The 12,766-nt window shown below is 32.9% G+C and overlaps 2 protein-coding genes across 4 annotated transcripts in view; both read right to left on the bottom strand.

Moving 5' to 3' along the window:
• Positions 1–3,937, bottom strand: part of LOC131672727 (xaa-Pro aminopeptidase ApepP-like) — a 325,757-nt gene extending 321,820 nt beyond the window's left edge. For 2 of the 3 annotated variants that reach the window (XM_058950146.1, XM_058950161.1), the window contains exon 1: positions 3,644–3,863. The gene's annotated coding sequence lies outside the window, so the exon portion shown is untranslated. Of the gene's footprint in view, positions 1–3,643; positions 3,864–3,903 lie in introns of those variants that run through there. The other variant, XM_058950152.1, reaches the window with a different exon arrangement.
• Positions 3,938–6,322: 2,385 nt separating this feature from the next.
• LOC131673078 (zinc finger MYM-type protein 1-like) lies at positions 6,323–8,346 on the bottom strand. Its single transcript, XM_058950779.1, has 5 exons — positions 8,325–8,346; positions 8,040–8,264; positions 6,808–7,929; positions 6,538–6,747; positions 6,323–6,489 (listed from the first exon to the last, which is right to left on the bottom strand). Exons 1-5 carry the CDS (start codon positions 8,344–8,346, stop codon positions 6,323–6,325), a joined length of 1,746 nt encoding a protein of 581 aa, XP_058806762.1.
• Between the last annotated feature and the right edge of the window lie 4,420 nt (positions 8,347–12,766).

The raw sequence follows: 12,766 nt of genomic DNA, 5'->3' as shown, positions 1-12,766 counted from the left end.
GACGAATTCAATTTGTACGAATCAGATTGCTAGTGCGTCCATCCACAATAGCAGCGTACGAAATGTTAGGTGACGTAGCGCATCGTTGCTCTCCGTACGGACGAACTGCTCCCCGGTTGGGACAGTCAAATCAGGCACGGTTGAGGGCAAAACTCACTGATCGACGCTGTCGTAATCACCACACTTAGCGAGGTGACGTTTTGCTTGTATCAATCACTCGCGTGTTTCGAACAAATTTCTTACAAATTTCTCGATCTCGGCGGTCGAATCGACCGACGAGTGTCGAGAAGAAATATTCAGTGTATCCATCACGAACTTTTCCTATCCCTGCTTAAACAAGAACATTCAACCAGATTGAAAATCCAATCTGCTTTGAATCTATTTCTAAATTTTAGCAATAACAATTAAAATTCATTGAAGTAGAATAAATTTGAATCCACTTTAATGTTTTTTTATTCCGAAATTATTTTTACATATTATTATAATTAAGTTCAAGATAGAAAAATATTAAAGAGGTTTCAGATCGATTCCAATTTAATAAATTTAAATTGTCATTTGTAGTATTCAGAATAAGACTCAAAGTGGATTGAATTTCGAATCCAGTTGAATGTCCTCGTTTTAGCAGGGATTGCACTCGATAAACATATTATACGTGTAGGCGGCAGATCACGTTAGGGTCACCACTGTTAATACACTGGGATCCGAGGATGTGAAAAATAGTGGATAGAGAAAAAACTGGGAGTCTTAAGCGTGCTAACTTCCACGTCCAACTTTATTGTTCGTACAGAGTGCGTGTCATGTGCACGAAATAAAAGATGCTTCACAACGCGCAGAGTATATATGCCGAGTCTATAGAGTGCTGACAGAATATGAGAGACTATTTGCGCACCAGCGTTTCTGGAGCGGCGAACAAGTCCTGGGAATAGTAGATCCGTACTGGTCGGAGGCCGCCGAAAAGTAAAGAAAGCGAGGTACCGCAGCCGTCGTTATAGGCCAACTTAAAAAACATCAGAAAACTGAATCAGTCTTTTAACGGCTTCCAGCACATGCATGAAGACACTCCTGCTCGGGCAAGACTCAGAGGTTGAAGGCTATAATGACCTCTGCGTCGAGACTACTGTTTGCCACATTTTCTCGGCTGAGAAAATATTAACTGTACTTCCTCAAATCGAAACTAGTCTAAATTTATGACCATTATCGTGACAATTCGTGTGATTTTTCTGTACTTACATAGTACACTTTCTCATAGACACTCCTCTTGGAAATATTATGAAAAGGTCAACCTTGAACATATAAAGTTTTCTGCTTTCGAAATATAAACTCTTGCGAAACATAGCAGAAAATTTATGGTCACGCTGAACCTCTGAATATCTTTATGAATTGCAACAACTTTCAAAATGAAAAGTAGCAAAGTGAATGTTAAAATCGATGATCTATACCTTATTAGAATCAAGATGCTCCCACCAACCAAATAGGTTTTTATCCGCATAGTCACTTTTAAACCTGGGAAAGATGGTCTCAACCAAGTTATTAAAGTCAAGATTGCAAGTTCAATATTTTTTCAACCAATCTCGAGAATTAAGGTTTTACTTATTAATGAATATAGATTATTTACCAGATTTTGCCAATTTATGTTACACATCTTGTGTTATAAAAAGAATTCCCAATTACTGCTTTTCACATAATCATTCCATTCTTTTATGAAATTTTGATACATCCACACATATTTAGGTTTCCTTCAAAATTATTATTATTTTTGAAGAATATATTATATTACACAAGATGTATTTTCTTCTCTTCTATATGTACGCTTTTAACAAAATTTCTCCTACGTTTAATTATAAGTAGAGACATACAATGGAATAACTTTGATTTATATAATGACACTTTTAAATAATAAAATATCTTTATTTGAATGAACATTTTTTATTGTATACCATTATCTTTGCTTATATTTCCATATTACGTTTTAACATAAAAATTTAATATTGATATTCAGAAAAAACTATAAATTATTTCAAATTCTATTACACTAAACTTTAAGCTTTTTAAAAGCTCAATAATATTTATTGGAACAAGCTTTTGATTCAACTTCTTGTTAGGTTTCTTCAAAATAATAGTTTTAAATAAAATAGTAAATTTAATCTAGTTCATAATTATTACATTATAAATTTTATTTGGAATAAATCAAACTAATATTAACCAGGAATATATTACATTTTAAGTAAAAATAAATTTTGTTGGTAATTTTCATGTAATTTCAAATATATATCACATATTTGTGCTTTTTCAATAATGGTGAAACTGTTTATTTAAATTTGTATGTCTTTGTCTTTATTTTGACAAATTTTTTCAAAGGAAATTTTTATTATTTACTCAGATAATAGAAATAATAAATAAACAAAAATCAATAAAATGAAAAATCAACATTGTGACTCAAATTTTTTCCAAATATAGTTAATGATAATTTAAATATTAAAATTTTTTAAAGAATATTCTAAGACCTGTTCTGAGTACTCATGCCAAACTTTTAAAAGTTTTGGCATTAAGATATCTTTAGAGTTCTTCAATTCAAATCGTTTTGCAATTTCTTATCTGATCTTTTCTGAAGTCCATTTAATATCTTAATAGACATACAACCTGTTTGGCATTCAGAGAAGTCATTTCAGGTATGATTAAAACTGAGGTCTCTAAATATGTCTTGACTGAGATATCAATTCAGCTATAACATATCCATTAACATCTCAACTGATATTTCAGCCATTGAATTTTATTAAAGCACTTTTTTGAGCACCTTTAAAGATCTCAAAGAGAACAAAATGATAATATGTTTAGATTACACATTACTTTGATTAACCAGATTGGAAATCTGGCAATTTAAGATCAATGAATAACACAAAACAAATCAATAACAAGTTATCTAGTAATGAGACCTTTTGACTAGTTTGAATGTATTTCCTTTAAACTTGCATATGACATCCTTTTCTACTTGATAATTAACAGAATAAAGAAAGTATCATGCCTTTTGTTTTATTAAATATAAAGACATGAACTTTCTTTATACTAGCAATATAATCTATTTTACATAAGCAGTATATAACCGTCAATACTTCAATCTAATTTTTAACAATTTTATTTATTTAGAGACAAACAAATATAACTTTCTCGTAAACTGTTATTTTATCATATATACAAAATTAAACTAATTACAATAATTATTTTATTCAACATAAACAATATTCTTTTATCTAAAATAACAAATTATATTTCAAATTGTAAATAATTCTCAAGATACTTCATTTATATAACAATTACATTTTTTCTACAATAATTGTAATTGATAATCTCTATATACTTGCAAAAGTATTTTTTTTTTTCAGAGAAATTTTAGAATCTATGTAAACTTTTGTATGATAAGCCTAAAAATTATTTTATGATTTAAATTGAATAAACAATTGTTTAGCTTTTAACAAAAAGGGAACAAAAATTAATCTGCATGAAGATTTGATCATTATTCTGTTTATAGGTCTCAATTGTAATTGATTGTAATGTTTTATACATTTAACAAAAGTACACTGAAAATGATAATTGAGATGCGTGATAAAAAAATATCTGTAGAATATATTCAGATATAGTTTCCAACCCTTTTTTGTTCCAAGGCCTTTAATTATAATTACAGTCCAAACTGGATTTCATTGAATGGTCTTCAATAAAAAATTATGGAAATATTAGTAAATAACGTCAAATAGACTTCAAAGGCATTCAACGTTTAATTTAAATTTATTAAATATATTGAATTAAATTAAATTTCAAGTTTGTATGAAAAAGATTAAACAAACAACTCATCATTACATTTCCACAGATGTAAATGTACACAACATTACAATTTGAAAATATACTTACAATTGATGGCTATATACATGTATATGTGTGTGCATGTGCGTACGTTCGTGTTTATGTTTGCGTATGCCCGTCCGCATGCGCATATGTGTGTGTGTGTGTGTGTGTGTGTGTATGTATATTAAAATCATGGAGACTGTATACAGGAGGCGAGGCAGAACCTCTCTTACCCCAGCCAGCAAAGTGTAATGGACAGTAAAAATAAAAAATACCATTCGAAACATCTCTAATTGAACCCTCGAAAAATGCTCATTATTTTAATTGAACCCCTTCAGTTGTCCCAAAAAAAATTAAAAACTATGATAATTTTTTTGTTTTTTGTAACTGCGATATCTTTAGTAATACTTAATATTTTTGTAAAAGAAACAAGGCAAAAAATTGAACCTTTGCTCGTTTTAATTGCACCCCTCTCACTTTTTCAAAATTATTAATATATATGTCAAAAACAACAATCTAACTTTATTGTATGTTCTTTTCAAATAGATAATTGGGTTATTGGGTTATTTGGAAAGAACATACAATAAAGTTAGATTATTGTTTTTGACATATATATTAATAATTTTGAAAAAGTGAGAGGGGTGCAATTAAAACAAGCAAAGGTTCAATTTTTTGCTTTGTTTCTTTTGCAAAAATATTAAGTATTACTAAAGATATCGCAGTTGCAAAAAACGAAAAAATCATCATAGTTTTTAATTTTTTTTGGGACAACTGAAGGGGTTCAATTAAAATATTGAGCATTTTTGGAGGGATCAATTAGAGATGTTTCGAATGGTATTTTTTTTTTCACTGTCCATTACACTTTGCAGGCTGGGGTAAGGGGGGTCGAGGTAGAGACGATTTATCTAGGCAACTTTCTCTTTTTCTCGGGGGAAATTAGCTGATTTTAGCGCCGTGCTCGGTAGTTAGTGAACCACTAGAAGACTTACAATATGAGCGCAGCTTATCGACCATGGGGATCTGTGATGTGGACATCCGAGTATGGATGAAAATTTTTAGAAAATATTCATCAATTTGTGCAGAAGCTGCGCGTTCAGAACCCGCGGTCAAATAATTTGTGCAACTTTTAATTACGCCAGTATTAATTAATTAAAGTCGGGTGCTGGCTAAACTTCGATTGCGATTTTCTCGTGGAAATACTGAAAATTTCCGAATTCTGACGACTCCATTGAGTTGCGCGTAATTTGTGTATCAAGAATATGTGGTCCTAATTGAAAAAAAATCAAAGGGTGCGGGAGGAACGATAATAATTAGATTTATAATAACTTTGGTTTGCCGCGCATGCGCGAACGCTCACGGCGCGCGGCGCGGCGCCTCCGACCTACGAACGCACGGAAGAACGGTAGCATGGTGTATTACAGTGCCATAGCAACACGAAAAAGAATATTTATAGTCCACACAACAATTCTCATCGACATACACAAGTCTTTAGGAAATTGATTTTTCCTTGGTAGTTAGTTTTCCTGAAACAGGAGGCTGTAAGTATTTTTGTGGTTAGAGTTAGCAATTGACCAGTGCCGTCTTTATGCACAGGCCTGAAAGGCCGAGGCCTAGGGCCCCAGGCATTCCCAAGGGTCCCCTGCCAAGGAGTACTTGCTCAAATTTCGATAGAAATATAAAAATTCCGGAAAAAAATTTTAAAGTTTTCTTCATAAAACAATCGAGTTATCGAATTCATCGTAAAATGGAAATGCAATAGTATTATTAATTTAAAAAAATTTAAGTACAATATATTTTTTTTTAATCTTATTTATTTCTTACACTTTAGTCTATTTACAGCTTTTTTCTTGATTTTTTTCTGAGAAAAATCACTAATTAAATCATTGATTTCGATTAAATCTAAAACATCACACTCAATGTACATTATTGCTAGCCAACTCAAGCGAGCATCCAGCATACTACTACGGTGATCATTTTTCAGGTATTTTAAAACAGAGAAAGATCTTTCGCCGCTACAATTTGTCACCATCATGCACAGAAAAATACGCAGAACTATTTCTATGTTAGGGAATGTCGATCTTATACCATCGCTATGGATTTTGGTGTACAGTTCTAGAAATGATAGTTTGTCGTCAGCGCCAGTTGCAGTTGAATAACTTTTGAATTGTATGCATTCCGATATCAAGCTTTCTTCACATAAATCCTTGTCATATTTTGCTGCAATGTTTTTGCAATTTTCAGTGATTTGTTGATCATTCAAATTTCGTAACTTTGTCAAGAAAGTAAAATTTTTGTTCAACTCATTGTAGGCTTTTTTTCTTTTTTGTAAGTTTACGATCAGACTATCGATTATGGGATAAAAAATTTCTACTCTGAGACTATCAACGTAAGAAAAAGTGGTATTTTCGCTTGTGCCTTCGAATCGTTGGAATCTGGTGCTACGCGTTCTTGTTCTTACATTTTCATCTTCAGGTATCTCTTCCAATTAGGCAAACACTTTTGCAGATTCTAAAAAAATATCAAATTTTTCCCTTAGACCTCCGATGTACTGTTCTAACGATTCTAACAAACTCACTACAACGCCTAGATCTACATTTGCTTTTTGCAGAGTTAAATTAGTCGCATGAATTTTAGACAAAATATCATACCAGACTACAAGCAAAAAAACATTGCTAAACTAAGTCAAGCTTTTATACAAACTTGCTGCTTCTACTTGGACTTCACTTTTGGCTGTATCATCTTTTGCTAATTCATCAAGAACCAATAAAATTGTGTCATATGCATGATAAACAACCGATACAGCGTCAACACGAGCCGACCATCGCGTTTCACTCAGTGATTTCAGAACCTTCAACACAGTTTCTAAAGCATCTAAAGCTTCTTTCAATTTTTGCCACCTGTTAGTAGAACCTGATAAAAAAACATATAAGCGCTGCAACGTATCGAAAAATATTTTTATTTTTAGATTACACTGCGCTGCTGAAAATCCTACTAAATTCAAGGAATGCCCTGCACATGGGCAATACTCAGCATATTTATTGGCTTCTTTAATTCGAGCTTGCAGTCCTGTGTATTGGCCAGACATATTTGTTGCGTTGTCGTATGACTGACCACGACAATCACCTAAAGTTACACTGTTTTCATCCAAAAATCCAAAAACTGTATTAGTTAAATACTCCGATTTATGACTCTCAATCGATATAAATTTCAGAAATCGTTCTATTGGTCCTTTTTCGTTGACATATCGAACGGTAAAAGAGAGTTGATCTCTTTTCGTGTTATCAGGTGTAGAATCTACACTAATAGAATAATATTTCGCTTGTCTCAGTTCATTTAAAATATATTCAAAAACTTTTATACCCATCAATTCAATAAGTTCCTCGCAAATATTCGCTGATAAATATGACGTATGCCCATGACCTTTATTCCCATATTTCTTCAAATGATCTTTGATAAATGGACTATAATCACCCATCAATTCTAATAAACCCAAGTAATTCCCATTTTTTTTTGATCCTATAGTTTGATTTTCTCCTCTGAAAGCAAGACCTCTAGAAGCTAAAAACTTGATTGCTTTTACCAAATGACCTACTAACTCTGTCCAGTACGCAAATTCTTTCTCCGCTTGTTGACAAATTTGATTGTCGATACAGCCAACTGTATTTTTACGTTTCCCGTATATATTTAAACATTCTTTATGTTCACTTCCGCCGTTATGTTCGATAACGCGTCTTATGCCATTTTTCCAGTCATTGAAACCAACTAAACTAAATTGGCTGCTTTGATGATTCGAAAAAAGTCTACATATAAAACAATATACACAACCATTCGATGGCGAGTAGATCAACCAGTCTCGTTCAATTATTTGACCATTTTTTAACTCACATTGAAACAAGGATGGCTGTAAGGTTCGAATTTTCACTTTTCCTTCACTGTCAATGTATTCACGAGCCGATTTCTTGAATTTATCGTCATTGTTCCGACCGAAATCTGCTCCTTTTCTCAACCAATAATTGACTAGATCATTATCTAAATTCCACAGAGCAGGATCAGTGCTGTAATTCTTTGTATTTTCGTCCGGTTTGACGTTCCCTAAATAATTGAAAGCCCGATAAAGTCACGTTAACAATAAATTTCTGGTGGTGTGAATTAAAAAAAATTACATTATCAATTCTACGATGTTCTACATTTTTAAGATTTACCTTGTACAGTGTTACTATTGTCTTGAAGTGCATGTTCGCAGGACGCGGGGCCATCGATAGTTTGTGAAGCAACTTTTATCTCGTTAATCTCGCCTCTTAAATCATCTACATTTTCGACATTTCGTAATGCACCAACTTTATTTGCTCCTTCTTTTTTGTCACCTACATTTTGCACAAGAACTCTATTGGCTTCTTCCTCTTCGACCTTCGTGATGGCAACTGATTCTATCGATATAAAAAAAAATATTCAGCGAAAATGCCATTGTAAATAATGACGGGTTTTACTGCAAGACTTTCGGAACTTCATCCATTCCGAAAAAATAAAGCTAGCTTCGCGAGCATATTATCACGTAGTCGCGGGAGCGTTGGGAAGATATTTTATTGGTATGATATACGCGAGCAAGCCTCAAGTTGTCTCTGAGTGCATAGGCGCGCAGTCGAGCGCGCAGTTGGTTCAGCTAGTTAATTTGAATTAGAAATAAGCAATAAGCAATATAAGCATAAGTAATCTTACATCTTATAAAATTATATTGATATACTGTTTTAAACAACAACGACAGATAATAGCAAATAATCAATTATCTAATATATTTTTACCTGTGTAACAAATTGGATATTACTTTTATTGATCAGTTCACTCGTAACGCTCGAGGTGTTCAGATGTGCGAATGATCGCTCTCTAAGTTTAAAGTGACCGTTAGACAGTGACAGTAAACAGACATATCAAAGAAACATAGAGCAAATAAAACAAACAAAACCAAATCATACAGACAAATAATAGCATTAGTTTAGCCGTCATGGCTACAATAAAAGAAAAGGTGCAGATCACACCAATAAAAAATTCGAAAGAAATAAACGATGAAACAACAACCTGGAAAATTGCCCAACAAAAGCGCCCAAGAAATAGCCTAGATGAAAACAAATCAGTTAAAAAAAGACAAACACACATTAAGGACTACTGGCTCGGAAATAGCCCAAAGGAAATAGAAACAAGTAATCAATACGAGGTATTGCAAGAAAAGGAAATCAGTGATAACACAGGTAAATCAAATATTCAAAATCAAACCGTAATTCCAAAAGCTGCGAAATCACCACCAATTTATGTTAATGGTGTCTTAAAAATAACCCCACTACGTGAATTGCTCGACCAGATAGCAAAAAATGAATACACGTTAAAAATTTTAAATAATAACGAAATCAAAATACAAATCAATAAACCGGAACTCTTCACACAAACAGTCAATGAACTTGAAAAAAAAAATACCGATTTCTACACATTTCAGCATAAAGAAAATAAACCGTACAAAGCTGTACTAAAGAACATGCATCCAACAGTAGACATAGACGAATTAAAAATTGAAATTGAGTCATTTAACCACGAAGTAGTAAGAATTACAAATATAAAGCATAAAATCACAAAACAACCGTTGCCAATATTCTTTATTGAAGTAAAACTGAAAGAAAATAACAAAGAAATATTTGAAATAAAAAAACTAATGCAACAAATAATTAGCTTTGAACCTCCGCATAAAAAAAAAGATATCCCTCAATGCATGCGCTGCCAAGAATTTGGTCACACCAAAAATTATTGCCACCGACCTCCAGTCTGCGTAAAATGCGCAAGCAATCATCTCACCAGCGATTGCCCAATCCGAACAAAAATAAATGAAGTAAAGTGTGCAAACTGTGGAGGGAATCATGTGGCTAGTTATAAGGGCTGCAGTGCAAGGATACTCTTACAGCAAAAACTTTTTCCACCGTTAAGGGCAAAACAAATGCCCGAAAATACCGTTAGACCAGACGTTACTTATGCACAGGCAGCAACCGAAAATAAAAACACGACAAATACTGAACCCAAACAAACACCGACACCACAACAAACAGTAAACACCAACGACAGTCAATTCGTAAACATGATGCAAATGATGATGCAAATGATGAATAAAATGGACACTATGTTAAACCTAATCAACACGCTTCTAAACAAGATAAAATGAATACAAAAATAAAAATAGCAATTTGGAACGCTAACGGTTTAGCGCAAAGAAGCATAGAATTAAAACCTTTTCTCATAGAAAACAATATCGATATAATGCTAATTTCTGAAACTCATTTCACACACAAAAGTTTTTTCAAAATCCCACGATATACACTGTACAGTACAAATCATCCCGAAGGCTCATGAAGGAACGGCAATAGTAATAAAAAACACAATTAAACACCACGAAATAGAACCACACAAGCATGACTACCTACAAGCAACAAATGTTGCGATCACAGACAGCAACGGTCACATCATTCTCTCGGCATTATACTGCCCTCCAAAACATAGTATAAAAAATGAGCAATACAAAAAATATTTTGATAGTCTGGGAAACCGCTTTCTTGCAGGAGGAGACTATAATGCAAAGCATCCATGGTGGGGATCAAGATCAATAACTCCAAATCCAAAAGGAGCAACCTTATATGCAGTAATGAAAAATGAAAACTTAACGCCAATATCAACAGGCGAACCTACCTACTGGCCTTCAGACATAAATAAATTACCGGATTTAATAGATTTCGCTATTATAAAAGGACTATGCCATAAACACCTAATAGCTGAATCATGTCTTGACCTAACCTCAGATCATTCTCCAGTCATTATTAACCTAAACTCAACAATAGAAATAAACCAAAAAACCAGTCATATGTATAACAAAAAAACAAATTGGAATCTTTACAGAGAAATAATAAACAAAAAAATTACATGCAACATACCTCTAAAAACAGAACAGGATATAAACGCTGCGATTGAAAATTTAAACAATAACATCTATATAGCCATCAAAAATGCAACCCCTACATACTCAATAAAACAAAATAAAAAAGAAATAAATTCCAAAACAGTAACAGTTAAAATAAGAGAAAAAAGAAAGTTAAGAAAAATCTGGCAACGGACTAGGCTATTTACAGATAAAACAAAATTTAATGGGTCTATTAAAGAACTTAAAAGACTTCTTTATGACGAAAAAAATGATAATATAAACAACTATCTAACAAACCTAACCGCAACTGAGGTTACCGACTATTCGCTCTGGAAAGCCACTAAAAAAATTAAACAACCACAAAAATTCTCTCCTCCTATATTAAAAAATGATATGACTTGGGCTAGAACAAGCATTGAAAAAGCTAACACATTTGCCAAACATCTACAAAATGTATTCAAACCCTCACAACGTAAAATAACAGAAGAAGAAGAACAAGATCTATTAAAAACCGGACAATACAACAACAATAATATTCAACCAACTAACAATACTAAAATAAAAGAAATAAACCACATAATACGTCACTTAAAAAACAAGAAGAGCCCTGGACATGATAATATAAATGCAAAGCTACTGAAAGAACTTCCAATAAAAGCTATAAGATACATAACCATCGTAATAAACTCAATACTTCGTTTACAATACTTCCCTGTTGCATGGAAAATAGCAACAATAATACTAATACCAAAACCGGGAAAACCGCCCCAAAAAGTCACGTCCTACAGACCAATTAGTCTACTGCCCACACTATCAAAAATTTGTGAAAAAATAATAATCAAAAGGTTAAACAAAATTTTAGTCGAGCAAAGCATAATTCCCGAACATCAATTCGGTTTCCGAAACAACCACGCCACAATCGAACAAATAAATAGAGTAACTAACAAAATAGTAAATAGTTTTGAAAACAACGAATACTGTAATGCAGTATTTCTTGACGTAGCTCAAGCTTTTGATAAAGTTTGGCATGAAGGGCTTCTATGCAAATTTACAAAAATCACACCACCAAATCTCTATCTACTGTTGAAATCGTATTTAAGCGCCAGAACTTTTAATGTTAGAGTAAATGATGAAACAACTAACTTATACTCAATTAAAGCCGGCGTCCCACAAGGAAGCGTTCTCGGTCCAATATTGTACTTAATATACACGCATGATCTGCCAACCAAGAAAAATATTGACATCGCCACGTATGCAGACGATACAGCCATTCTGATATCACATGCTAACAAAAAAACAGCCTCCCACAATATGCAAATATACCTAGACGTAGCCGTAAGCTGGTTCGATAAGTGGAGGATAACAATAAATGAAACGAAGTCAATACAAGTAACTTATACCAAGAAAAAAGGATCTTGTCCACCAGTATGTATTAAAAACCAACAAATCCCACAAGGAGAAAAAGCAAAATATCTTGGAATGCACCTTGATCGACGATTAACATGGCGAGAACACATATGGACCAAACGAAAACAACTCAATCTCCAGATAAGGAAATATTACTGGCTATTAGGGAGAAAATCTAAACTTTCAATTAAAAATAAGCTTCTTATATACAAGTCAATAATTAAACCAGTATGGACATACGGCATACAACTCTGGGGCACAGCTCCAAAAATAAGCATAGAAATAATAGAAAGATTTCAAAACAAAACAATAAGAGCTATTACTGATGCACCATGGTTTGTCACAAATGAATATATAAGAAAAGACATAAACATAAACACAGTAAGAGAAGAAATTGAATCAGCGCGCCGGAAATACACCAGCAGGATAAAGGAACACACAAACAAATTAGCAAAGAAACTAATATACACAACACCGATAGTTTCAAGATACAAGAAATATAAAACAGTGTTTATGCAAGATTGAACAAGCGCGGTATTAAAGTACTGGTACTCATCAGTGGAGAAGTACCCT

Source organism: Phymastichus coffea, unplaced genomic scaffold (assembly GCF_024137745.1).
Source record: "Phymastichus coffea isolate CEN01 unplaced genomic scaffold, Cenicafe_Pcof_1.1 PCOF00012, whole genome shotgun sequence".
Taxonomy (NCBI): domain Eukaryota; kingdom Metazoa; phylum Arthropoda; class Insecta; order Hymenoptera; family Eulophidae; genus Phymastichus; species Phymastichus coffea.
The sequence above is the reverse complement of the archived record's forward strand: the minus strand, read 5'-3'. Positions and strand labels throughout refer to the sequence as shown.